This window comes from Oncorhynchus masou, chromosome 19 (assembly GCF_036934945.1).
Source record: "Oncorhynchus masou masou isolate Uvic2021 chromosome 19, UVic_Omas_1.1, whole genome shotgun sequence".
Taxonomy (NCBI): Eukaryota; Metazoa; Chordata; class Actinopteri; order Salmoniformes; family Salmonidae; genus Oncorhynchus; species Oncorhynchus masou.
In genome coordinates, this window is record NC_088230.1 from 17364379 (window position 1) to 17391196 (window position 26818).

At 41.2% G+C, this 26818-nt stretch overlaps 3 protein-coding genes across 7 annotated transcripts; all 3 read left to right on the top strand.

The window, feature by feature from the left end:
• The first annotated feature begins 9744 nt into the window (after window positions 1–9744).
• LOC135505913 (alpha-1,6-mannosyl-glycoprotein 2-beta-N-acetylglucosaminyltransferase-like) lies at window positions 9745–12321 on the top strand. The gene is made up of 2 exons (XM_064925156.1): window positions 9745–9823; window positions 9921–12321. Exon 2 carries the CDS (start codon window positions 10212–10214, stop codon window positions 11454–11456), a length of 1245 nt encoding a protein of 414 aa, XP_064781228.1. The 5' UTR covers window positions 9745–9823; window positions 9921–10211; the 3' UTR covers window positions 11457–12321.
• A 2801-nt stretch (window positions 12322–15122) lies between these two features.
• LOC135505914 (BRO1 domain-containing protein BROX) lies at window positions 15123–23049 on the top strand. Of its 2 annotated transcripts, none has more exons than XM_064925157.1 (13): window positions 15123–15199; window positions 15744–15877; window positions 15961–16067; window positions 16226–16322; window positions 18569–18664; window positions 18823–18895; window positions 19180–19285; window positions 19625–19714; window positions 19856–19941; window positions 20479–20560; window positions 20677–20827; window positions 20934–21093; window positions 21298–23049. In XM_064925157.1, the coding sequence occupies exons 2-13, from the start codon at window positions 15777–15779 to the stop codon at window positions 21385–21387; spliced, it is 1239 nt and encodes a 412-aa protein (XP_064781229.1). In that variant the 5' UTR covers window positions 15123–15199; window positions 15744–15776; the 3' UTR covers window positions 21388–23049. The 2 variants fall into 2 exon arrangements, with proteins under 2 accessions (XP_064781229.1, XP_064781230.1); XM_064925158.1 differs by having other exon boundaries at window positions 15140–15199; window positions 15747–15877.
• A 444-nt stretch (window positions 23050–23493) lies between these two features.
• LOC135505919 (protein FAM177A1-like) lies at window positions 23494–26804 on the top strand. Of its 4 annotated transcripts, none has more exons than XM_064925162.1 (6): window positions 23500–23700; window positions 23836–23897; window positions 24526–24681; window positions 24780–24834; window positions 24995–25089; window positions 25473–26804. In XM_064925162.1, exons 2-6 carry the CDS (start codon window positions 23877–23879, stop codon window positions 25665–25667), a joined length of 522 nt encoding a protein of 173 aa, XP_064781234.1. In that variant the 5' UTR covers window positions 23500–23700; window positions 23836–23876; the 3' UTR covers window positions 25668–26804. The 4 variants fall into 4 exon arrangements, with proteins under 4 accessions (XP_064781236.1, XP_064781234.1, XP_064781235.1 ...); XM_064925163.1 differs by having other exon boundaries at window positions 23500–23689; XM_064925164.1 differs by having other exon boundaries at window positions 23494–23897; window positions 24577–24681.
• Window positions 26805–26818: the final 14 nt, after the last annotated feature.

Below are 26818 nucleotides of genomic sequence, written 5' to 3' on the forward strand. Positions count from 1 at the left end.
TCTCCTCCATTTCCGCTCGGCTGCCCGGAGCTCTGTTCTGTGAGCTCGCAATGAGTCATCGAGCCACGGAGCGGGAGGGGAGGACCGAGCCGGCCTGGAGGATAGGGGACATAGAGAGTCAAAGGATGCAGAAAGGGAAGAGAGGAGGGTTGAGGAGGCAGAATCAGGAGATAGGTTGGAGAAGGTATGAGCAGAGGGAAGAGATGATAGGATGGAAGAGGAGAGAGTAGCGGGGGAGAGAGAGCGAAGGTTGGGACGGCGCGATACCATCCGAGTAGGGGCAGTGTGGGAAGTGTTGGATGAGAGCGAGAGGGAAAAGGATACAAGGTAGTGGTCGGAGACTTGGAGGGGAGTTGCAATGAGGTTAGTGGAAGAACAGCATCTAGTAAAGATGAGGTCGAGCGTATTGCCTGCCTTGTGAGTAGGGGGAAGGTGAGAGGGTGAGGTCAAAAGAGGAGAGGAGTGGAAAGAAGGAGGCAGAGAGGAATGAGTCAAAGGTAGACGTGGGGAGGTTAAAGTCGCCCAGGACTGTGAGAGGTGAGCCGTCCTCAGGAAAGGAGCTTATCAAGGCATCAAGCTCATTGATGAACTCTCCGAGGGAACCTGGAGGGCGATAAATGATAAGGATGTTAAGCTTGAAAGGGCTGGTAACTGTGACAGCATGGAATTCAAAGGAGGCGATAGACAGATGGGTAAGGGGGAGAAAGAGAGAATGACCACTTGGGAGAGATGAGGATCCCGGTGCCACCACCCCGCTGACCAGAAGCTCTCGGGGTGTGCGAGAACACGTGGGCGGACGAAGAGAGAGCAGTAGGAGTAGCAGTGTTATCTGTGGTGATCCATGTTTCCGTCAGTGCCAAGAAGTCGAGGGACTGGAGGGAGGCATAGGCTGAGATGAACTCTGCCTTGTTGGCCGCAGATCGGCAGTTCCAGAGGCTACCGGAGACCTGGAACTCCACGTGGGTCGTGCGCGCTGGGACCACCAGATTAGGGTGGCCGCGGCCACGCGGTGTGGAGCGTTTGTATGGTCTGTGCAGAGAGGAGAGAACAGGGATAGATAGACACATAGTTGACAGGCTACAGAAGAGGCTACGCTAATGCAAAGGAGATTGGAATGACAAGTGGACTACACGTCTCGAATGTTCAGAAAGTTAAGCTTACGTAGCAAGAATCTTATTGACTAAAATGATTGAAATGATACAGTACTGCTGGAGTAGGCTAGCTGGTAGTGGCTGCGATGTTGACACTACACTAATCAAGTCGTTCCGTCGAGTGTAATAGTCTCTACAGTGCTGCTATTCGGGGGCTAGCTGGCTAGCTAGCAGGTTGATTGCGTTACGTTACCTTAAAAGAATGACAATAGCTGGCTAGCTAACCTAGAAAATCGCTCTAGGCTGCACAATTGTCTTAGATACAAAGACGGCTATGTAGCTAGCTAGCTACGATCAAACAAATCAAACCGTTGTACTGTACTAGTTTCTACAGTGCTGCTATTCGGGGGCTAGCTGGCTAGCTACGTTAAAAGAACGACAATAGCTGGCCAGCTAACCTAGAAAATCGCTCTAGACTACACAATTGTCTTAGATACAAAGACGGCTATGTAGCTGGCTAGCTACGATCAAACAAATCAAACCGTTGTACTGTAATGAAGTGAAATGAAAATGTGATACTACCTGTGGAGCGACACGGAATGTTGACCGGGTAGTTGAAGTTCAATTCGGTAGAGGTTGGCTAGCTGTTGGCTAGCTAGCTAGCAGCATCTCCTACGTTAAGGACGACAAATAGCTGGCTAGCTAACCTCGGTAAATTAAGATAATCACTCTAAGTCTACACACTCTAAACTACACAATTATCTTGGATACGAAGACAACTATGTAGCTAGCTGACACTACGCTAATCGAGTCGTTCAGTTGAGTGTAATAGTTTCTACAGTGCTGGTGGACAGTGGATGTTAGCTAGCTGCTTAGCTAGCTGCTGGGCAGATACGTTAGGACGACAAAATACGATAATTATGCAATTATCTTTGATACAAGGACGGCTATGTAGCTAGCTAAGAAGAAATTGCTAAGATTAGACAAATCAAACCGTTGTACTATAATGAAATGTAATGAAAAGTTATACTACCTGCGGACCGAAGTGTAGATGCGACCGCTCGCTCCAACCCGGAACCGGAAGTTTTTGAGGAATGGAGAGTATGGTGGAAGATATAGGACGGTGAAATGTGGATGTTGCTGAAACCAGTTCTGAACCAGAGCAGAGCGGTGGAAAGACACATTGTCCCAGACAACAATGTATTGCATATGATCGATTTGATTTGCTGCTGTTATGTTGTACAATTGGTCCAAGAATGTAAGTATGAGTGCTGTGTTGTAACGGCCCACATGGGCATGGCGGTGGAGGACCCCATTCTGTGTAATGGCTGCACAGAGTGTTATATTACCCCCACGTTGCCCTGGGACATTGACTATAGCCCTGTAGCCAATGATGTTTCTTCCCCTCCTTCGTGTTCTCGTCAGGTTGAACCCAGCCTCATCTACGTAAATGAACTCTCCATCCATTTGTAAAAACAGTGTGGTGTAGATCTAGTATACATATTACAGTACAGTAAAAGATAATGAGACAGTATGCAAGATCACTGTTAAAGTGAATACATACCTCTGCATAATCATGCCGCAGTCGTTTCACCCTTTCGGAATTGCGCTTGAAAGGCGCTCGATAAATTTGCTTCATTTGAATATGTTTGTTTTTTTCGGATGCATGCCAGTGTTGATGTTGAGACCTGATGGATATCGTTGAAAATGGCGTGGTTATTGACAATGTTAGCTTGAAGCTGCTAGAGTGTTATAGCATTGTTGGCCAAAACCATGTTTACTATCTCCCTCTCTTGCTGTTCTGTGAACATAGGAGGCCTTCCCCCTTGTCGTCCCTGACCCTCAATCCTATGTAGAAAAAAACCAGTATTCAATAGTACAGTAATTTCACAGGAAAAGGTAACAGAAGTGCTGATAGTGCATAGAATACAGTACTCTAAGCAGTTACTGAAACCGTGCAGATGTTTTTGATATGATGATATTTTTACAATACCTATTTTCCAGTCTAAATGTTCTCATCACACTTGCCACTGTATATCGGCTTAGATTTGGCTGTACTCGCAGTCCAGCCTCCCTCAGCGTCAGGCCGTGGTTGACAGTGTTGCGCGGATCTCATTTGTCAGATTCGGTCCTCTTTGAGCACCTTCTTGTCTTCCTCTTCGTCGTCCTCGTCCTCCTCCTCCTCCTCGTCTTACTCTTTCTCTGACTCTTTCCATTGTGCTTGAAGACCGATTAACTCACCTGCTGCTTTTTATAGTGCTTATACACCTGATTGGTGTGTCTACAATTAAGCAAATGTGTGTTTGCACACCTGATGACTGTGTTGAACCAATTGGTTGGACGGTGTGGTAATTTGACAGTCAGTGCTTTGGTATTGCAAGGACGTGACTTCATGATAGATTTTTGTGTGTAATGTATGTTAAGTGTGTTTAGTGTTTTGCAAATCACTGTGTGTAGAGTTTTGCAACAAGTGTGAGGTTGACAATGTGCTTATAGTTGTGCTAATATGGACTGATGTTTTGCTTCTTGAGTGTAAGGTTTTGCTAATAGTGTACTACTTTTCATTTTAGTGTGTAAGCAATCCAAAAAAACTGTAATGGACATCTGAGACTATCACAGTGCAGGTGCATTTATACGGAGACTTGATTACACACAGGTGGATTGTATTTATCATCATTAGTCATTTAGGTCAACATTGGATCATTCAGAGATCCTCACTGAACTTCTGGAGAGAGTTTGCTTCACTGAAAGTAAAGGGGCTGAATAATTTTGCATGCCCAATTTTTCAGTTTTTGATTTGTTAAAAAAGTTTGAAATATCCACTAAATGTTGTTCCACTTCATGATTGTGTCCCACTTGTTGTTGATTCTTCACAAAAAAATACAGTTTTATATCTTTATGTTTGAAGCCTGAAATGTGGCAAAAGGTTGCAAAGGCACTGTATGCCATAGAAGTGCAGCCTTGTGCATTTTCAATACAGTAGCTGTCATCCAAACTGTAGCCTAAGTTTACATCAGGTAACACAGTTACATTGACAACATGCCTAAACATTTTGACGACCTTGTTCGTGAACAATGACTCAATGACTTATCATTCTGATGACACTGACATGATCATTGGCATGAATATTTACTTTTGAGAGATGTACTAAGGATTTTTAGTGACTGACTAGCTTTAGAATCATATATATGTATATTGCAGTTTGTACAAATTGTTCTGAGAAATGCACTTATTATTTTGCACATGTTAGGGATGATGTGAAAAATGCACCAAAGCGACTGAGAAAAACTGTAATGTTTCCCATCACTGCCTCTGAATTGTTTACAGGAATAAGGAAGCAAAACTTGAATTTATTAGCAATACCTACAGTATAATGCATTGGGTGTAGTCATAAGAATGTTTGTGTGGCTTAAAGCAGTCTTGAAGTGAGAAAGCATCAGAACTCTATAAGATATAACTCTAATCAGTCAGTAATACTCTTGGAAAACACTTACTAAATAAGAGAGAGAGAGAGAGAGAGACAGAGAGAGAGAGACGGACAGACAGACAGACAGACAGACAGACAGGCAGGAGGCAGGAGGCAGACAGACAGACAGACAGACAGACAGACAGACAGACAGACAGACAGGCAGACAGGCAGACAGGCAGACAGGCAGACAGACAGACAGAGTGAGAGATACACACAGAGAGAGAGAAAGAGATAGAGAGAGACAAAGAGAGAGAGGGAGACAAAGAGAGAGGGGGAGAAAGAGAGCAGAGAGAGAGAGAGCGAGAGAGAGTGAGAGAGAGAGAGAGAGAGAGAGTGAGAGAGAGAGTTGACAAAGATAGAGAGGGGGAGAAAGAGAGAGAGAGAGAGAGAGAGAGAGAGAGAGAGAGAGAGATAGATAGATAGATAGATAGATAGATAGATAGAGAGACAAAGAGAGAGAGGGGGAGAAAGAGAAAGAGAGAGAGAGAGAGACAGAGAGAGAGAGAACGAGAGAGTGTGTTTCCAACTGGTTCGTATAACTACAAGTCACTTTTGTCCAAACCTTCTTTACTACAAGTGCTTGTTAATGATATACAATACTAAGCAGAATTTGGCTCAAAGGAATGCCATAAACCATTTTGTATGTATTTTATAGCAAACACATGATCAACAGAGTAGCCTACATTATTGTATAACGTGTCAAATGTTATAATATGTGTAGCCTATAACATGATGCCTTTGTAGAAATGTATGAATGACATTAACCTCAAATCTGCTTTAAAGCACAGCCATGTTCTTTAATGATTGGTTCCACATTCTTCCTGTTAATGGTCAAGGGACATAGTGTACTCATACAACATTTCAATGTATTTTACTGGAATGTGTTTCTTCTGAAAGTTGTCACATTTGATGTGAGATGTTATTGTCCTAAAATGAAATGTATCCCGCTTGATTGGTTATTTGCTGCAGTCCCTTATTTCATCAGCCACAGACAAGAAGTCCTAATCGTTATAGCTCCATACGCTGTTTCGTTACCACAAAACAGCCTGTTTAACCTTTAGATTAAAAACACCATGTGGCTAAAGTTACAAATCAAATCCAATTATATGTGTCACATGCTCCGAATACAACTGGTGTAGACTTTACCATGAAATGCCTGTTTAAGAAAATAGTGACACAAGAGGGATAAGATAAAATACACAGGAATGGTGCTATATACAGTGAGTACCAGTACCAGATCAATGTGTAGCTATATACAGGGGGTACCAGTACCAGATCAATGTGGAGCTATATACAGGGAGTACCAGTACCAGATCAATGTGGAGCTATATACAGGGAGTACCAGTACCAGATCAATGTGGAGCTATATACAGGGAGTACTAGTACCAGATAAATGTGGAGCTATATACAGTGAGTACCAGTACCAGATCAATGTGGAGCTATATACAGGGAGTACCAGTACCAGATCAATGTGGAGCTATATACAGGGAGTACCAGTACCAGATCAATGTGGAGAGGTACAAGGTATTTGAGGTAGATATGTACATGAAGACAGGGTAAAGTGACTAGGCATCAGGATAGATAATAACAGTTCACCTGTCTTTGTGCTTGTCTCCGCCCCCCTCCAGGTGCCCATCTTCCCTATTGTCCCGTGTATTTATACCTGTGTTCTATGTTTGTCTGTTGCCAGTTAGTCTAAACTTGTCAAGTCTTACCAGCAGTCTTTCCCGCCTTCCTGTCTCTCTAGTTCTGTTTCAGAGTTTTTCCCAGTTCTGACCTTTCTGCCTGCCCTGACCCCGAGCCTGCCTGCCGTCCTGTACCTGCCTGACTCTGACCAGACTACGAACCCCTGCCTGCCCTGACCGCAAGCCTGCCGTCCTGTACCTGCCTGACTCTGACCAGATCACGAAACTCTGCCTGCCGTCCTGTACCTGCCTGACTCTGACCAGATCACGAAACTCTGCCTGCCCTGACCCCGAGCCTGCCTGCCGTCCTGTACCTGCCTGACTCTGACCAGATCACAAAACTCTGCCTGCCCTGACCCCGAGCCTGCCTGCCGTCCTGTACCTGCCTGACTCTGACCAGATCGAAACTCTGCCTGCCCTGAAGCCTGCCTGCCGTCCTGTACCTGCCTGACTCTGACCAGATGAAACCTGCCTGCCCTGACCCCGAGCCTGCCTGCCTGCCGTCCTGTACCTGCCTGACTCTGACCAGATCACGAAACTCTGCCTGCCCTGACCCCGAGCCTGCCTGCCGTCCTGTACCTGCCTGACTCTGACCAGAACACGAAACTCTGCTTGCCCTTGACCTGCCCTTTGTTTCTAAATAATCTGAGAACTGTACTATCCACCTCCCGTCTCTGGGACATATCCTGAGTCATGGTACACAGAGTAGCAGCAGCATATGATGAGTGTAAAAGTGTGTACAGTATGTACTGTCTATGTGTTTGTGTTGTGTCCGTATGCGTATGTGTGTTATGTGTGTGTTTATGTAGTGTATGTGAATGTGAATGTGTGTGGGTTTTGTGTGGGAATGACAATGTAGTGTATATGGTGTGTATATAAAGTCTAATGGGTGTTTATAGAGTCAGTGAAAAGAAGTCAGCGGTGATGCAGCCAGTCAAGATGCTCTTGATAGTGCAGCTGTAGAACGTTGTGATGATCTGAGGGCCTACCTTACAAGTTGTTTTCCGACCCGTGCCTCTGACTCTTTGGCAACACATTTCCCATTTTGTAGACGGTTCTGATTAAGAGGTTGTCATTTGCATCGCCGAGCAGTGCCCAATAAATAAAATAATAAAAATGTTAGATGCTAACATTGCTAGATGCTAACATGGTAACACCCCCCTCCAAAACCAAACCATGGGGCGGCAGGGGAGCCTAGTGGTTAGAGTGTTGGACTAGTAACTGGAAGGTTGGAAGTTCAAACCCCCAAGCTGACAAGGTACAAATCTGTCATTCTGCCCTTGAACAGGCAGTTAACCAAATGTCCCTAGACTGTCATTGAAAATAAGAATGTATTCTTAACTGCCTTGCCTGGTTAAATAAAGATGTTGTGTGCACAGCTGTCTGTATTTCATTCCTGACTGTCCTAGCTAATCAGTCTCACAATATGGGCATCAAGAAGGTGTGTGTGTGTGTGTGTGTGTGTGTGTGTGTGTGTGTGTGTGTGTGTGTGTGTGTGTGTGTGTGTGTGTGTGTGTGTGTGTGTGTGTGTGTGTGTGTGTGTGTGTGTGTGTAGTGGTAGCGTCTAAGAATTGGGTTCTGCTCGGCGATGCAAACATCAACCTCTTAATCTTACAGATGTACATTCAGACAAAAGGAAAAGTGTCGCCAAACAGGCAGAGGCCCTGGTTGGCAAATAACTCCTCAGACACGTGCTGCTAAACAGCTGCAGTCGTTTGCCTCCTTCCTTGAGGTATCAGAACCTGGTTCGATCCCGGGCTGTATCACAACCGGCCATGATCTGGAGTCCCACAGGGCGGCGCACAATTGGCCCAGCATCGTCTGGGTTAGGGAGGGGTTTGGCCAGGGAAGGCCGTCATTGTAAAATAAGAATTTGTTCTTAACTGACTTGCCTAGCTAAACAAATCAAAATTACTTGAAAGCTTCTCCAATGTTATTCCCTAAGATGAAAGGTTACTGTTAAAATAACTGTACTTACTGTTAATAATTGCATATGTGACGGAAAGCTCTGTAGAGATGTGGAGATATGCTCTGATGAAGGTCGACTGACTGAAAGCTTAGCCTCTATTCAAATAAATGCACTAATTTAGGTATGTAAAAAGAATTGCTGACACGGGCTAATTCAGTGACTGACACCATGAGGGAAACTGCTGCTACACAATCAAATTTCGAAATTTCTCCTTGTTTATTCTACTATTCTGTCAACAGTATGCTGAGACCCCGAGCAAGGGGGATTGATCCTGGGGCCTACAAAAGGGGGTCCACCAATAGCCCAACCCCGGTCTAGCTACTGTATTTTCTGTCTGCTGTCGCCATCTAGAGGTGAAAGTGATTAACATGTTTTCACTAGTGACTCGTTACTTAGTAACTTATGACTCAGCAACATTCTTTTACGGTTGAGTCTGACTTGGAAAGTTGGCTATACTGACGCGGGTTGGTGCCACTGGTGGGTTTGACCATGCTGATTAGGGTATGGGTGGGGGAAACAGACAGATGACAGCAGTGCCGGGTGGGGCGTTAACAGATCCACGCCAGATCCGCTTTCTGCTATGGAATCCAAAACAAAACTCCATGTAAATGTGTGTGTGATTATCATCAAATAAATATGGGTGTTTCTCTGTCCTCTGGAATATCATCCAACTGTAGACAGAATTTGTAGGCAGCCTGGTCTGTAGACAGCCCGGTCAATGAATACCCTATGTAATCACTAGTGTGGAAGACTACAAGTGTACATGTGTACTGAGACTAGTTAAATGTTGGATTGAATAGTTACAGGAGGCTTAGTTTGATGAGGAGCATTTGTCTTCGGGAAAATGTAGGCACAACTATATCATTCGTTCAGCACTGCAGCATCCATCACACTCAGACACACCCACAAACTGACACAGTGAATGGAGATGGTAAATAGTTGTGTTAAAAACAACTTTGTTTTCATTGTGTAACTCTAACAAGTATGTTTAGGCAACTAACTACTGTAATCAACATACCCTAACACATACACCCCATGTGGGTATTGGACAGTCTCATTCATACCAGCTGGGTAGCTTTAACCAGTTCAGCCTGACTGAAGAGGCCCTTATTGCCAAGCCTGGACCAAAGCCTGGAAAATGTAATCTTATGTAGACTGGAATCTCATTATTCATTGAATTCATATAACACTTCATAGCATAAATCATACCATGACTTGCTGGTCCCATACCTTCCTTTACTCTCAACATATCTCCTCCAAAGTAATGGATGCTATGGTGTAGGATTACATAAGCATAGGTAGGACACTTATTCCTTGACGAAGAAGCCAGTCTATTCCTGTTGGCTGAAAAGTACACGTCAGCACTCAATTTGTAGGTTACTCGTACGCTGTACGGCAGATATGCCACGTTCAAATGCTAATGGTAATTATGAAATTCAGAAATCTCCGACTTGCTAATAGGTTGTAGTTATACACGTGCCGCGTTTAACCAGTTAGAAAGTCGGATATATTTGAGTTTTCTAGTTCCCGACTATCACTTGAACGCTGCAATAGTTCTAAAACACCCTTACTTCCTGATAGCGGTTTACTGACACATGACACTCTGTTGGTAAGTCGACTAAACTACTGTAAATGAACTTCCTGAATGGAAACAAAGCTAATATGTCTGACAATAAATTATTTCATTATCTTGTTACTTTTCTCAGGTGATACCACCGAACGCTAAACTTCTAAACTGCAATAGCAACAGATTATATCAACCGAACTGACAGATATTTGTGGCAGCAAAAGGAGTCATTATCAATAGACTTTTATATTTTTTTTTGCGTGCCAGTTTGCAACCTTCTGCGGAAACCGCTGCCTCTCGGCTCTGGGTTCCATCGAAAGTTACAATGTTGCAACTGCAAGTAGGATGAAACACGATGTGGACGCTTTCAATAGTCAGGTGATTCAAGTCATTGTTATTGTATTCAAAGTTAGCCTTTACCGTTACGAAAATGAGGTTACGATTCTTTAAAAAGAACCTGCTCATTCTCATGGGTGTTTCTTTAATTATTGCCACTGTCATGATCATAACACGTGTATTAATTTATGATGAAGTCACGGGTGTTGTCGCTCAGGAAAACATGTTGTCTGGTGACATGGCGAAGTTTCAGTATGGTTCTGTTCCTGAATTGATGAAGTCTGTTTACAATGCCAATTATCACCAATACGTTCAGAATGCGGACACGTATCCCGGGGAGCCTAAACTGGTCCTGGTTATTCAGGTTCACAACAGACCAGACTACCTCAAAATACTTATCAAGTCATTGGAAAATGCAGCTGAGGTCCACAACTTTTTGCTGATTTTCAGCCATGACTATTTTTCAGAGGAAAACAATGACATAGTGCAAGGGATAACTTTCTGCAAGGTTGTACAAATATACTTCCCCTACAGCACACAGCTCTATCCCAGTGAGTTTCCTGGGCAGGATCCACGGGACTGTCCACGAGATATATCCAAGGATGATGCTTTAAAAACAGGATGCCTCAACGCTGAGCATCCAGATTCATATGGCCACTATAGGGAAGCCTCCATCACACAGACCAAACACCATTGGTGGTGGAAACTGCACTTTGTGTGGGAGCGAGTGCAGGCTCTTCAAGGTTACAGTGGCTTTGTTGTCTTCCTCGAGGAGGACAACTACATCTTGCCTGACCTCTACCACCTTTACAACGAGATGGTTGGATACAGGAAGAGCAGCTGCCCTGAATGTGACATGCTGGCGCTAGGCAACCACAACGGCCTGGCAGATTTTGATAAGCTCAGCAACAAGGTGCAGACTGCAGGGTGGATGTCTACTAAGCACAACATTGGCATGGGCATTTCCAGAGAGGTGTACTACAAGCTGATGGGTTGCAATGATGACTTCTGCACCTATGATGACTACAACTGGGACTGGACCCTCCAGCACCTGTCAGGGACTTGCATCTCCAAGCCACTCAAAGTGCTGGTGGCCCAGGGATCCAGGGTTCTCCATACTGGGAACTGTGGGCTGCACCAGAACAAGGAGGCCTGTCTGCCTGAGCTGGCCCTACAGAAAGCACAGGAGTCTCTTAAGCTTGCCAAAGTCTCCCTCTTCCCTCAGTCCCTGGCCCTAACAAACACAGAGTCAATGGAGCACAAGGCTCACATGAAAAACGGCGGGTGGGGTGATATTCGTGACCATGTTCTTTGTAATAACTATGCTAAACGTCTATGAACTAAGGGTTTCTCACTTTCATCTTTTTGATGTACTGAGGATTGAGGAAATAAGTGCCATTCGTATATTGAGTTCCAAAGACCGCAGTGTGTTTTACTTGTGGTTTTTAATGAGGTCTTCCAAGGGTTAGTGAACATTTGATTAGGAATGTTTTGGTGTGTATGCAGTAGTGTGATTTATAGCTTGGTTGTTATTTATGAAAGTACCATGATTGCCAAATATATTTCTTTATTTTTTTGAACAGATTATGCAAGCCTATTCTTATGGACTGTAACATCGTTTGCTTTATATTTTCTAAAAATTAAGACTACATTTTTGTTGAAGTAAAATGACTGTGTTAGACTTCATGAAAAGAACAATGTTTCAACGCCAGCAGCTAATTATTATGGTACACATAAATTACTTCATCTTGAAAACAAAACTAAATCAGAGTAATACATTCTTGGTTTCGACTACATGTTAGATCATTGCCATTTGTATACATCCTTCAGAACAAATGAGAGTTGAGCCATTTTCCCATTTAATGTGGTGACACTTGTCCAACTTCAGGATCTCTTACCCATTCACACAAAATCTAGAATCTAATATTTTTCCTTTAATTTATATGTGGTGCATACGGTATAAATAGAAAAATAACAGCAACAGTCATTGTTCGGTATATAATGAACAAACCTATAGGTTCTATTGTACAATAAAAGTGAATCTTGAGATGACTGTTTTATTGACAAATATATTAAACTATGTTCACTTTGTATCTGACAATTGGTTTTACTTGTACAATACTTACTGTACAAAGCCTACAGTATGTAATTTGTTTGACAAATGTGAGTACAATAAAACATGTTTTACATGGGAACAACAGGAATTTACTGATATTGGTGTGTTTTTGTTATTGTGATGGTTAGGATTTCTTATCATTATGACCTTACAATGATCACAGACCTATTCTTGTTAGAACAAAAGAGTGTGATGGGTCCACACTCAAATGTTGCATAAAGCTTACTTTAAATAAAAGTGTTTGAACCAACCAAACTTCTGGCAGAGCGCAATCCCCTTTTGATTACAATGGCTTGTGAAAGTATTCACCCACCTTGGCATTTTTTCCTGTTGTTGTCTTACAAACTGAAATTAAAATACATTTTTCGGGGGGGGGTTGTATCATTTGATTGACACAACATGCCTACCACTTTGAAGATGCAAAATATATATTTTTTGTGAAACAAACAAGAAATAAGACAAAACAGAACTTGAGCGTGCATAACAATTCATCCCCCCCCCCAAAGTCAGTACATTGTAGAGCCACCTTTTGCAGCTGCAAGTCTCTTAGGGTATGTCTCTATAAGCTTGGTACATCTAGCCACTGGGATTTTTGCCCATTCTTCAAGGCAAAACTGCTCCAGCTCCTTCTCGTTGGATGGGTTCCGCTGGTGTACAGAGATCTTTAAGTCATACCACAGATTATCAAATTGGATTGAGGTCTGGGCTTTGACTAGGCCATTCCAAGACATTTAAATGTTTCCCCTTAAACCACTCGAGTGTTGTTTTAGCAGTATGCTGGAAGGTGGACCTCTGTCCCAGTCTCAAATCTCTGGAGGAATGAAACAGGTTTCCTTCAATAATTTCCCTGTATTCCTTCAATTCTGACCAGTTTCCCAGTCCCTGCCAATGGGGAAAAACATCCCCACAGAATGATGCTGCCACCACCATGCTTCACTGTGAGGATGGTGTTCTTGGGATGATGAGAGGTGTTGGGTTTGCGCCAGACATGGCGTTTTCCTTGATGGCCAAAAAGCAACATTTAAGTCTCATCTGACCAGAGTACCACTTCTATATGTTTGGGGAGTCTCCCACATGCCTTTTGGAGAACACTTTTTTCTTTCAGTAATGGCTTTTTTTCTGGTCACTCTTCCGTTAAGCCAAGTTCTGGAGTGTATGGCTTAACGTGGTCCTATGGACAGATAGTCCAATCTCTGCTGTGGAGCTTTGCAGCTCCTTCAGGGTTATCTTTGGTCTCTTTGTTGCCTCTCTGATTAATGCCCTCCTTGCTTGGTCAGTGAGTTTTGGTGGGCGGCCCTCTCTTGGCAGGTTTGTTGTGGTTCCATATTCTTTCCATTTTTTAATAATAGATTTAATGGTGCTCCATGGGATGTTCAAAGTTTAGGATATTTTTTATAACCCAACCCTGATCTGTACTTCTCCACAAATTTGTCCCTGACCTGTTTGGGGAGCTCCTTGGTCTTCATGGTGCCGCTTGCTTTGGTGTTGCAGACTCCGGGGCCTTTCAGAACAGATGTATATATACTGAGATCACGTGACAGATCATGTGAGACTTAGATTGCACACAGGTGGACTTTATTTAACTAATTATGTGACTTCTGAAGGTAATTGGTTGCAACAGTTCTCATTTGGGGCAGCAGGGTAGCCTACTGGTTAGAGCTTTGGGCTAGTAATCAAAAGTTTGCAAGTTCAAATCCCCAAGCTGACAATCAATGACAATCTGTCATTCTGCCCCTGAACAAGGCAGTTCCTAGGTTCTCATTGAAAATAATAATTTGTTCTTAACTGCCTAGTTAATAAAGGTTAAATCAAATTTTGGGGCTTCATAGCAAAGGGGGTGAATACATATGCACGCACCACTTTATTATTTTTTTGAATTTTTTGAAACAAGTAATTTTTTACATTTCAGTTCACCAATTTAGACTATTTTTGTGTATGTCCATTACATGAAATCCAATTAAAAATCTATTTAAATTACAGTTTGTAATGCAACAAAATAGGAAAAATGCCAAGGCACTGTAGCTATTTTAACTTTCAGCAAATATTTCCATGGGCTTCCACGATCTTTCTATTGGCAAACATTATTTTCACATAATTTGCCTAAAAGGGAAATATTTGTATTTCCCTCTCCTATGCCTGTGAATTTGACAATGTACCTGTGTTTTTGAAAACCAGATGACATCATTGGATCTGTCTTTAAATAGAGGTGGAAATTTAACCTGCAGTGCTCTGACGATTTTCTCTTCAGTGGTGGAAATGTGTAGAATGCAGTTACTTTTTTCTTATTTAAAAAACAAATCAGTGCCTCGTAGAGATGCCCCTTTCTGCTTCTTATATCATGTGTAGTTTAAGATTGCATATGCAATATATTATATGAATGCTGAATGCAAATTAATGCAAAATGTTACTCACCCACTTTTTTATTATAAAGCACAATATTTCTGAGATTTTTCATTTTACCACGGTTTCTTGTTGGGTGGCTGATCCACATTCCTTTTGGGAAATTGCTTTATGAAATTATGTTCAGACAAAAAGCCTGTAGGCTACTATAGTTCTGTTATAGGCATTATAGCTGTCTATTTGCTTTCTCATCTCATCATTTAATGTTTAACAATATAGGGAAATAAAAGATGGCATTGTCAATCAGTGATAACATTCTTCAGAATGCTTGGTTTGTAAATGGGCTTGGTTTGAATAACATGTCTCGATGTGAGCAAATTACTTTATGCCCCAAACTCTCCCATATTTGGTACAGCCTATAGTTTTAACTGGTTTATGATCATTTTTAACATTTTAACTTCGATTGATTAACATTACAGCTAGAGCAGAAAAACGGATCCTAGACCTGTCGCAAAAAGCAACGTATGGTCACATGACTCAATACGTTCTTTCCACTGGTCAAGAACCATTCTGTGCCTTTATTTCCGGAAGTGCATCTTCAGATTGTAAGAGTTCCCAGATCCAAGGTTCGTAAACATCACTTCCACAATATTGTACAAACTAGCTTAATGATCCATCATGAAAAATATCTGAATTTTGTGGCTTTAGATTTTCGATATTTTTAGTCCATTAGGCAAACAACAAGCTAGATGCCAATTTGTTTACATTAGCAAGCTCGCTAGCTAACGTTAGTTGGAGTTGCTGTTGTCACATTTGGATAGAGGTTACGTAACAAACCACTTATTAATATTCATGTGTATTTATTTTTTGGTAACATTCTCGAGTAACATTATACGAACAATGTGGTGTGTAATGTGTTTACAATAGCTACGTCGTCTTGCAATATGCTAACCCGACTAGCCTGTATGGAAACTAATGTTAGCTAGCTAACGTTACCTACGCTTAGCTATTGTAGCTAGCTAACTATTTGTGTGTCATCAAGGCACAGTCAGCAGTTAAGATACGTTTACTGTCATAACATAAGTATTTTATTTGTAGCTAATCAGGCCGTTATATGTCCAATTTATTTATGTATTAAATAGTTAATTCATGTCCCTGTGCCTCATCTAGCAGACATCCAGCTTTTACCATCCAAGCCACAGAATGACTCATTGGTTCCACCGAAACCCATTGAAAGCAACTGCACCTGTCTCCTTCAACTTCTATGGAGTTGCTGGAAGTCCATCAGCAAACAAGATATGCAAGTATGTAGACTTGGCAATTGATATCCATTCTTAGTATGGCAATTGAAAACAAGTTATGCTTACATGTATACCCTCCTCATCAGTGACTTGAGAACAACTAGGGCAAGACTCTTGGAGATGTTCACAGATACCACCTGCAATCCCGAAATCATGAAAAATGCCACCGATGCTTATTTCTCCCTCTTACAAGGTGAATTTGCTGTTTTGTTTGTGCCTTTTTCTCCTCTCTTTAGCCGGGCTCACTGTTTTTGTGTGGTCTTTTAGCTACACTCAGCTCATCATGCTTAACTATTTTCCTTTTGTTGTTATTAACAATTAGTTGGCGCTCTTTTGATTGACATGACACAGGATTCATTGCATCTCTGGATGGCACCACACAAGAGAACAAGCTTCGGTTCATGCAGAACTTCAAGTGGACTGACACTTTGCAAGGAAACACCCCAAGGTAAAGGCTTCTAGCCCATAGGTGGTTTCACAGAGGTGGTTGGTTACCTCCATCAGCCCCACAGTCAGGTCTCCAGTCAACACATACATTTTTAGTTACAATAGGCTTGTCTTGCATTTCCTGTTGACCCTGTTTTATAAATGTGACAAGTGGCTCGATTCGGTCTTATGAAGCAAAATGTGAAATGTTTTTTTACATTGGTTTAAAAGTAAAGACTTAGCTAGACAATGGTATATCAAACTCCACAGTTGAGTAACAATATGAAAGTAATTCTGCTTTGAAAGTTGGCTCTTAAATGTTTTGGTACACCTACTTGTTAGCAATTTATGTCATTCTTCAATAACACAAACTCCAAGCAAATCAGAGGGAGGAAAATAGGTTTATTCAAAGAGGACAAATCATATGGGGAGGTAGATTGTCATTCTCCCTGTCATCACTGGTTCTCTCCAGTGATTCTCTCTCCAGAGCAAAGGGACAGCATGTCGTTTTATAACCCATCCCTAGCCTGTGGTTGACCAATTAGAATTCCTTCCATTAAAGCTAGCCAATGGCCAAATAACAAGTATCCTATTTCAGAAGATGGTCTCTGAACCATTGATCAATAATTCCCTATTACAGAAAAAACACTATTTCCCTTAATCGTTATTACTCTATTGACTTCTCGTCCTTTTGACCTTCCGTCCTCTGTCTCTGCATTCTGTATTTATCTTTGACATATTCTTACATACTGGAGAGCTCTTGTCGACACCCATTCAGCATCTTTCACACCTTAAGTTAGCCAGTTAAAATAATGATCATATAGGTGACAGCGTCTTAACTTTAGCTAATTTGTATTAATTATTACAGGAAAATAAACTCACAAGATCATTATTTACAAGTCCATTTAGAGAATTTTAGAACTTGGTCTCGTTGGCCTAACATTATATCCTCCTTTGACTTTGGTGCAGGTCATGTTGTTTTTCAAATTAAGGTCTCTGGTAAAAACACACTATATCAAATAAAATGAGTGTATTTGTCACATGCATAGGATACAGAAGTGTACACGGTACAGTGGAATGGTTACTTGCATAGTGGAGTCTTTTGTTTAGACATCTAGCTAGCTAAACAATTAACCATATCAAATTGATTTTATTGGCCACAACACATGGTTAGCAGATGTTAATGCCAGTGTAGCAAATGCTTGTGCTTTTAGTTCCAACCGTGCAGTAATATCTAACAAGTAATACATTTCCTGGGGTAACAGTTTAAGAAATAATACATTAAAAAAACAAAATACTTCATAGTTTCCTAAGAACACAAAGCGAGGCGGCCATCTCTGTCGGTGCCAGATGTACTTGAACCATAATCCCAACTCCTAATGTAACTACCCTGCATGAATCTGCTGGTAACTAAACTAACCAACTTGGTTCAATGTTAGCTAGCTAGCTAACATTAGGCTATGACTAACAAGGCAAATGGCTCTGAGATACAACTAATATTAATACACAGCCAGCTAGACTCTCTATACATGGATGAATGCTTCTCCCTCTCTGTCATGGATGCCATGTTTGCCCTTATTTTGAAGTTGTAATCTGGAGACAAGTGTTTTATACAACAGCCTTTTGTGTTCTCTTTTTGACTCCCTCTGCATATTTGCAATCAAACGGCAGAATTCTCCATCTCCTTAGTTATCATACTCTGCTTCCACCGGATATTCCACTGATTTCAAAACTTGATCCTCCAGGAAGTGGAGAGCATTAGCTAGCAACACTTTTGCAGTTCTGCGTGATGTCTTTTGAAAAAAAGCTGTGTTAGAAAGGATTACCTACACATACCAAGCAGCTCATGTTATAGACAGAAGCGTGGTACATGTCAGCATGTCAGCATGTCCAGCCCAGCCATTATCTCAGCCAATCATGGCTAGCGGGAAGGTTCCTGTTTTTTTTTCCCCGTGGCTAAACCAACTAGGCTTGTAATTTAACATTTGTATTCATATTTACAGATGGCATACAAGTTTGTTATTAAGACATGAAAGTTCACATGTTCCAGAAGGCATTTCTGGCAAACACATTTTGATAGAAAATGTATGTTTACATTCAAATGCTTCTCCTGTGAAGTGACACAAGTCACACATGTGTTATTACATCATTACTCAGGTTCAACATTTGCATAGTTCTCTCACTGCAAACAGATGTCTCTGTTTATTATAGAAATACAGTCTCTCTCTAATATTGTTATTAATATTCTGTCCCATTGCCTCTTTACAGTGCCCAACAAGATGCTATTTTTGAACTGATCTCCATGGCCTACAATGTTGCAATTTGGCACACCAAGTTTGCCTCAAGACTTGCAGGAAAGGAAAAGTAAGTGTTTATTTTCTGCGTTACTAATTTATCGTACAATGCATCTGATTATGCAAATTAGGTCATTTATGACTTTGATGTCAATTCACACTCATTCTATTTACATATCGATATTTTAAAGGTTACACATTGACATTGTAATTTTCTTCCCTTTTCAGTGTAACAGAGGTAGATGCAAAAGATGTCCACAGGAGCCTGAAATTTGCTGCTGGGATTTTCAAACACCTCAAGGTGATAAGCTCATATTATCTTATTATTATTATTATTATTATAATACATTTTATTTTAAGCACTTTTCAAGACAACCAAAGTAATTTTACATAGAAATAATCAGCAAGTTAAAAAGTACACTCTGATAAACCTAATATATGGTTCCTATATTGCCCACTTTACATTAACCTCAACACATGGTGTATAAATTACAGTATCATCAACCTGGACACAGGTCACTGGTTGTTGGTGCATGGTTGTGTTTAGCAGCAGACTCATTCTCCTCTCTGGTCTCTCCTCTGTAGGAGGTCCACATCCCCCGCCTCATCACCCCAGCAGAGAAGGGCCGGGACCTGGAACCCAGAGTCATTGACACCTACATTGTCCAGTGCCAAGCAGAGGCACAGGAAGGTAGCTACACTGGACCCAGTCAACTGTTCTGCATAATGACTAGGGTTGGGAGCTGACAATGTGACTTGGTCAGGAAAACTTCTGGGGCCTTAGGGCAAACTCATGTTCCCATGTATTAGTCAAATCAAGTTTTATTTGTCACATACACATGGTTAGCAGATGTTAATGCAAGTGTAGTGAAATGCTTGTGCTTCTAGTTCCGACCATGCAGTAATATCTAACAAGTAATCTAACCTAACAATTAGTGTGTATGTGAGAGAGGGAGAATAGCCTACTTATGAAAGTGTTTGCAATGAATATGATATTAGCAATTATTAACCCATTTTTTTCTGTTTGCAGTGACGATTGCCAGAGCGATTGAGCTCAAGCATAACGCCACTCTCATTGCAGCCTTGGCCTTCGAGACAGCAAACTTCTACCAGAAAGCTGGTAAGTATTTAGGTCTGTCCTGTCACTTCATTACAAAAATGCAACAAAGTCAAGATCTTAAATTGTGTTGGAATGTCTGGATCTAACCATTGTTGGTCCTCCTGATCACTCAAATGAATGTTATCCTCTCTGTCTTCCCAGATGGCACACTGAACACCCTGGAGCCTGAGTGCAGCAGTAAGTGGAGGAAGTACCTCCAGCTGAAACAGCACTTCTACATGTCCTATGTAAGTCATTGAGCAGTTCTAGACAGTTGAGAGAAATCTTTGTTTTGTTTTTGACTGTTCTGTAAATTTTGCGGTATCCAAATGGTAACTACAGTCTTGTCTCATCGCTGCAACTCCTGTACGGACTCGGGAGAGGCGAAGGTAGAGAGCCGTGCATCCTCCAAAACCCAACCAAGCCACACTGCTTCTTGACACAATGCTCACTTAACCCGTAAGCCAGCCGCACCAATGTGTTGGAGGAAACACCATACACCTGGCGACTGTGTCAGCGTGCACTGCGCCCAGCCTGCCACAGGAGTCGCTAGTGCGCAATGGGACAAGGACATCCCTGCCGGCCAAACCCTCCCGAATCCGGATGACGCTTGGCCAATTGTGCAATGTCCATGGGTCTCCCGGTCGTGGCCGGCTGCGACAGAGCCTGGACTCGAACCAGGAATCTCTAATGACACAGCTAGCACTGCCTTAGATCACTGCGCCACTCGGGAGGCAAAATGTGTTTCTAATGATGCTTATGCCCTTGATCTGTCACTTTTTCAGGCATACTGCTACCACGGACAGACTCTCCTCTCTAGTGACAAGTGTGGGGAGTCAATAAGATCTCTCCAAGAGGCAGAAAAATGTTGGTATTTCTGTTCTAGAGATGATACATCATGTTTTGCCTTTTTGAAGCACTTAACAGGTGTCTCTTCATCTTAAGAAGTGTAAATATTTACAGATCTTGCTTACTGTGTTAAGGCTACTCCAGAGCTGAGACTCTGTGCAAAGAGTACCGTCAGACCAAAGGGCCGGGTAGCACGGCCAAGCCCTCTGAGCAGCTCTTCTTCACCAAGCTGGGTGGCTTGATCAAAAATACCCTGCAGAAATGCGAGAGAGAAAACGGATTCATGTGAGTCACACACACACACACACACCTCCCGAAGAACATTGATTTGTTTAGAGTAAATAACATTAAGCAATTGTAGCATTTATACACAAATGTTTCATTTCTCCAGATACTTCCACAAGGTCCCAGCCGAGGCGCCCCAGCTGGAGCTGAAGGCCAGCTATGGCCTTGCTGAGCCAATCTCCTTTGAGTTCCCAGTGCTCAGCGAGCAATGCACCCCTGAAGTCTACGCCACCTTTGACCTCACCAAGGGGGCCAAAGACGAGAAGGTAATGCTGCTCAGCCATTTGGCACCGAAACATAACTTGACTACTATAGTTTTTGTGCTCTGATTTTTTTTTTTAAAGTTATGTCTTCACATATTTTGTCTTGTTACTGATAATAATCATATAAAGACACTGATAGAGTTTTGTTCATTTGCTTGGCTGGGACAAAAGGTTTCACATTTATCCCCCTAACTATTTTGATTGCAGGCCAAACCAAAACGGGAAGATGAGGTTATTAAGCCAATGAAGGAACCAGATTTGAAGCCTCAGAAAGATACAGGCTGTGTCATCTCTTAAACAACAGGAAGACTACTCCCATAGTGTATACAGGCTTAAATTCCATCTAACGGAGATATGGAGTCCCATTTCCTTTCCATGAAAAGTAAACCATAGGAAAAGTCCTTGTTGTTTCTTTGATTTGTGGTAAAATGTTTTACATTATGCTGATATGCAGTGCTACCAAGCCAGACTATTCAGTCATTGAGTATAAAATGGCCTCTGGTTATTGGTGATGGGGGGGATAACATAATAGATATGGGAGTAGAAATGTTAATCAACAAGGAACAAAAGAAAAGCATGGATTTATTCATGCATTGGCTTGTTTTACCTGTAGTGTTTTATGGTCAGTGATTTACGGTAGCATCTGTTGTACTTCATTTTATACGTAGCTGTTTTCACATTTTTTGGGACAAAATATTATTGGGTCAGACTTACAGCTGAATTGTTCTCTCACTAGTGCTGTTGGGGATTTTGTGAAAAGCCCCTGTCATATTGGATCTTTATTTATTACTCATTTAAGAAACTGACAAATCGTATAATAAGAACTTAACACTCCATAATGAATATCTAATCATTTGAGGAAATCATTTATTTTTCTGTCTCTGCGATTCTCTAATTTAATCCGTTTTCTTAACTGAAAGGACACTCCTGTACATACAGAGAGTATTCATACTCTCTCAAGACTCCATTGCTGGGTAGGGCCTGTATTTATTATAGTAACCATTGTGAAATATTTCCCTCTTTTTATTAGAGATTTGAGGACAAGGCGGTGCTTGTCTTGGGTCATAATAACATTGGCAAAGGCCAACTGTTCAGCAGGAACATGGAACAACATCTGGGAAGCAGTCAGGAGAGCGCAATGTGCTGAATGTTGCAGATAATAAATGTAATTTATAAAGCTGATATGAGCATGCCTGTTCTACTCAAAATATTTCTCTGAACGTTCCATAACATTGTACCGTTTTAAATAACCCAGACTACTGGCCATGGTTGCTGTTAAGTCTGATTGATGAGTGCAGGAACAATAGAATAATGGTTAATGAAATTCAAATATGATGTCAATCAACCTGCTCAAACCATTTCAGTGAATGGAATAATGTTGTACTTTGGCACATGGTTTTACACTATGTACGGAAATCTATCAAATTAATTTACTCAGTTTTATTTTCTGTAAATGACTGATATACTCCATATGTATGCATTACTATAGCTTTCAGAGCACTGATTCGCCATCATTTCCTAACAGTTTTTTAGAACTAATGACAACTAGCCTCTACTAAGGTAGTACAATAGGGGGAAAGTAACCACTAGTGTAGTATACTAATTTGCCAATCAAGGAAGACAATTTGGCATTCTTTCTGTGCAACCTCAGAGCCCATTTGAATGGCTTTACATTTGAAATCTTATTAGTCACACCGATGTCAGAACTCAGTGTAGATGTACTGTATCCAGCTCTAAATTAGAATGAAAATAACACAGACTATATATTGTCTTTACAAGCCCTTTTTATTCTTGGAACAATGGATTTTCACATTCAAGGACCAATTGTATTTATTTTAATGAACACATGTCATTTGCTGTATCATAATGTATACACCAGTCTAACATTACTCTTCTTCGAATGGTGTTCTTCATTGAAAATGTGTTTCAAATGGAAATAAAAACATCAAGAAACCTGAATTACTATTTTATGTTAAGTTCAAACACTACATCTCCCGGTGTGTGTTGTAGTTAGGGTTGCAAAATTTCAGGAACTTTCAAAATCCCTGGTTTTCCTAAAATCCCAGCCTTAGATAGATATCACATCATTGTATGTCCCATTATGGTGTATGTGAGGGCATGGGCAGTGCCATTGAGGCCATCTCCATTTGAAGTAGTCAAGTTTGTTTGCTAACCCATAAAAGTAGAACAAACTGCCACCTGTAGTGTTACTTGAACAGGTATGAAGACAAGGTTGGTGATTTACTGCCACCTATATTTATTGAATGTTTGCTCAAGAGTACAATTCATTGGCTGATCACTCCTCGTGTGATCCTTCCTTAAACCATAGGAAGTCCCACCCAGTTGACTACCTCAAAATGGTGAGTCCTCAATGGCTCTGCCCATGCAAAAAAAAAATGGCTTTTGGGCACTAGCATCCTCTTTCTATGTCTATGGTTAGTATCATTAGCCAGAGGAACAACAGTACTGCATATAACAGTTATCAATAAACCTTGAGATTTGAAAAAGCCCAACCCTCAGCCTTGGAAGGAACTGAAATGAGTAGCCTGTCATCCAAAGGCAGCGTCTGACTGGTGTACACAGTAATCATGACTCAAATGTGTGTTTCTGGTGTGTATCAGGTTTCAAAACTAACGAAGGGCTCGGTATCTTGCTTTTTTCTTTTGCCTTGATTGACCATTCCAGTAGCATCAAAGTGGAGGAAATGTATTTACTCTGAGCTGAGAAAACATTTATACTCTACAGACAGCAGCACAAGGAAAGGAAAGCATTTTCTTCAGTGAAGAATGAGCAAAAGTTTCAAGGAAGTAAGTGCTGTTCATATGAATGCTAAAGGGTTTACCTGTCGGAGGGTTACAGGCTTTTCTTTATAATTACTTTTTCAGTATCTCAATTCAGAGCTACTTTTATGTTTGCTACCTGCATGGATCATGCTAATAGCTCTTTAAAGCTAGAATCTGCAGTTGCTACATCAAATTTTGGATTTATAGATGTATGATATATACTCATTGAATATAACGTATACATGCCTCATGACCTTAGTTGAACTGTCATACCCTATCAGAATCAAAAATGTAAGCTTGTTAATGTAAACAAACACTGTATAGCCTCAAAACATGGTTAAAACTATCATATCGATATCATGGGTGCATCCATAGAGCTATGTATTTGAGTGGTTGCATTTTTCTAGGCCCTCACCCAGCTTTTTACCAAAACAGAGGTGGGGTATCCACTTTGTTATTTTTTCAACTGCAGATTCTAGCTTTAAGACTATCCCTTGACTAATAGATGGCGCCATTGGAAATTGCTAACCATAAGTGAATGTAGTACGCACACAGACACCATTATCAACACAACCACAGACCTTATATGAATTGTTTATGCAGAACAGGGGTATTCGAGAGGATATTGAGTAATTCACAGTGTCTCTCTCAGGGCCCTGACATTCAGGGGACACAGTTCAGGGGTCCTTCTCTGTCCCAGCAGAGGAGGGTCATCCATTTCTCCAGCGGTGAGACTCTAGAGGAAGATAACAGTGAGGAAGAGGAGGATACATCACATGAGCAGGTGTTTAGGGAGCCTGAAGACACGGTATGGAAGTATTCAAACAGATAAGATTTAGATTCTTAGTAGAAATACTTTTTTTGTCCATTAGTAGTCTAAATGTAGCACTAACCTGTGTGTTTTAGCTTAAACCTCCGTGGAGAGCATATACTTGGTCTCTGGGCAGGAAGTCATTGCGCAGTAAGTTGCATTCCATTCCAGTGTGCTCTTGAAATATTAAAATTCAGCAAGGCAGTGTACTTCATATAATTCAGTCAATGTATAGAAATACTGCTTTACCACTGTATGTACAATAAATACATTTTTGAAAAGGTCTTACATAAAGTATTTTTCTCTTCAGCTTGTGATTTTCTTGGGGAAAAACTGGCTGGGCTACTTGGCCTTAACACTGCCAAATACCAGTATGCTGTAGACGAATATCAACATTCCATTAAGGTAAGGTAGTTGTACACATAACATAACACATCACATAGTCTTTCTTGACCACATAGGGCCAGGCATGAGTTTTTCCTGACAATGTGAGCTGACCAGGTACAACCTGGTGATTGGCATTAGGCCCCACAGTTGTTCCTGTTCTGGTCAAGTGGCCAGGAAAAGCTCCTAGACCTACATATAAAGCCTGCACGACATATTCAGAAATATAAGCCACACATGAATGTGTCCATTCATCAGTCATTTTTAGCTCTTGATTAGACATATCAACTCTAATAATTTAGCAATTGAACTCAGACAGAATTGAGTTCTAAACATAATTGACAGAATTGAGTTTCTAAACATAATTGAAACATTGGTAACCCAACGTTTTTTATCACTTCTAGACCACAGCCAGTAAAGAAACGGAATGCTCTTATGAGGAAGGAACAGAGAGAATTCACCTTTCTTCAAGGATGAGCAGTGAATATGGGGCCACAAGCTCCCACAGACCCCCTGCTGGTTCTCAAGCCTTCCAGAACATTGAGCACAGAACTACAGGATCCCACAACAAGGGCTATCAAAATGATAATGAGCACTGAGAAAGAACTAGTGTTAAGAAAGCCAATATTCATGTTGATGATTGTATTTTTTGCTGTTCCTCTCGCTATGGTTTCTACCAAACCAGGGTTCAAATACATGTATATTTGATATTTAAAATACTTGTTTCTGTGTATTTGAGTATTGCCCAAAACCAGTACTTTTATACTCCTGAGACCCAGTAATACATTTTTGTCCTCTCTAGTGGACATCAGTTCTTGGTCCATATCACTGAGGCCATACAAGCCACTGTATTAAGTCCTGTTGTCCCTTTGAGAGGACATTCTGGGCTTTTCGATGATATCACGCATAGTAGCAACACACCATCACGACAACCATGTATGTTTCTGTGTGGGCGAGCGGTTTGCTGATGTCAACATTGTAAACAGAGTACCCCATGGTGGCGGTGGGGTTATGGTATGGGCAGGCATAAGCTACGGACAATGAACATTTTATCGATTGCAATTTGGATGCACAGAGATACCGTGACGAGATTCTGAGGCCCACTGTCGTGCCGTTCATCTGCCGCCATCAACTCATGTTTCAGCATGATAATGCACGGCCCCATGTCGCAAGGACCTGCACACAATTCCTGGAAGCTGAAAATTTCCCAGTTCTTCCATGGCCTGCATACTTACCAGACATGTCACCCATTGAGCATTTTTGGGATGCTCTGGATCAACGTGTACGACAGCGTGTTCCAGTATCCGCCAATATCCAGAATGTTCACACAGCCATTGAAGTGGGACAACATTCCACAGGCCACAATATATCAAAAATACAAAATATATAATATATCCCTTATTTTTTCTCCCAACTCTCAGAAGGTTATTTTAGTATTTGAATGGTTGTTTGACAAAACAAACAAATAGTCTTCCAAATTGTATTTGAAAGCACTGTATTTTCAAATACTTATTTCAAATAACTGGGTTAAATTCATGGGAGTCAGAATTTGATCATTTTCAAATAATTTCCAAAATTAAACGACTTGTTTTTTCAAATAAAAGTGATATGAATAATTGTTTTGAAATGTATTGAAAAGTAATTTAAATACCTGCAATAGAATTTGATCACAGGTTGGATTCTACTCTATTGCACTTTATCTGTCTATATTAATAAAATGCTGGATTTGAAGAAAAAAAAAGACATTTCC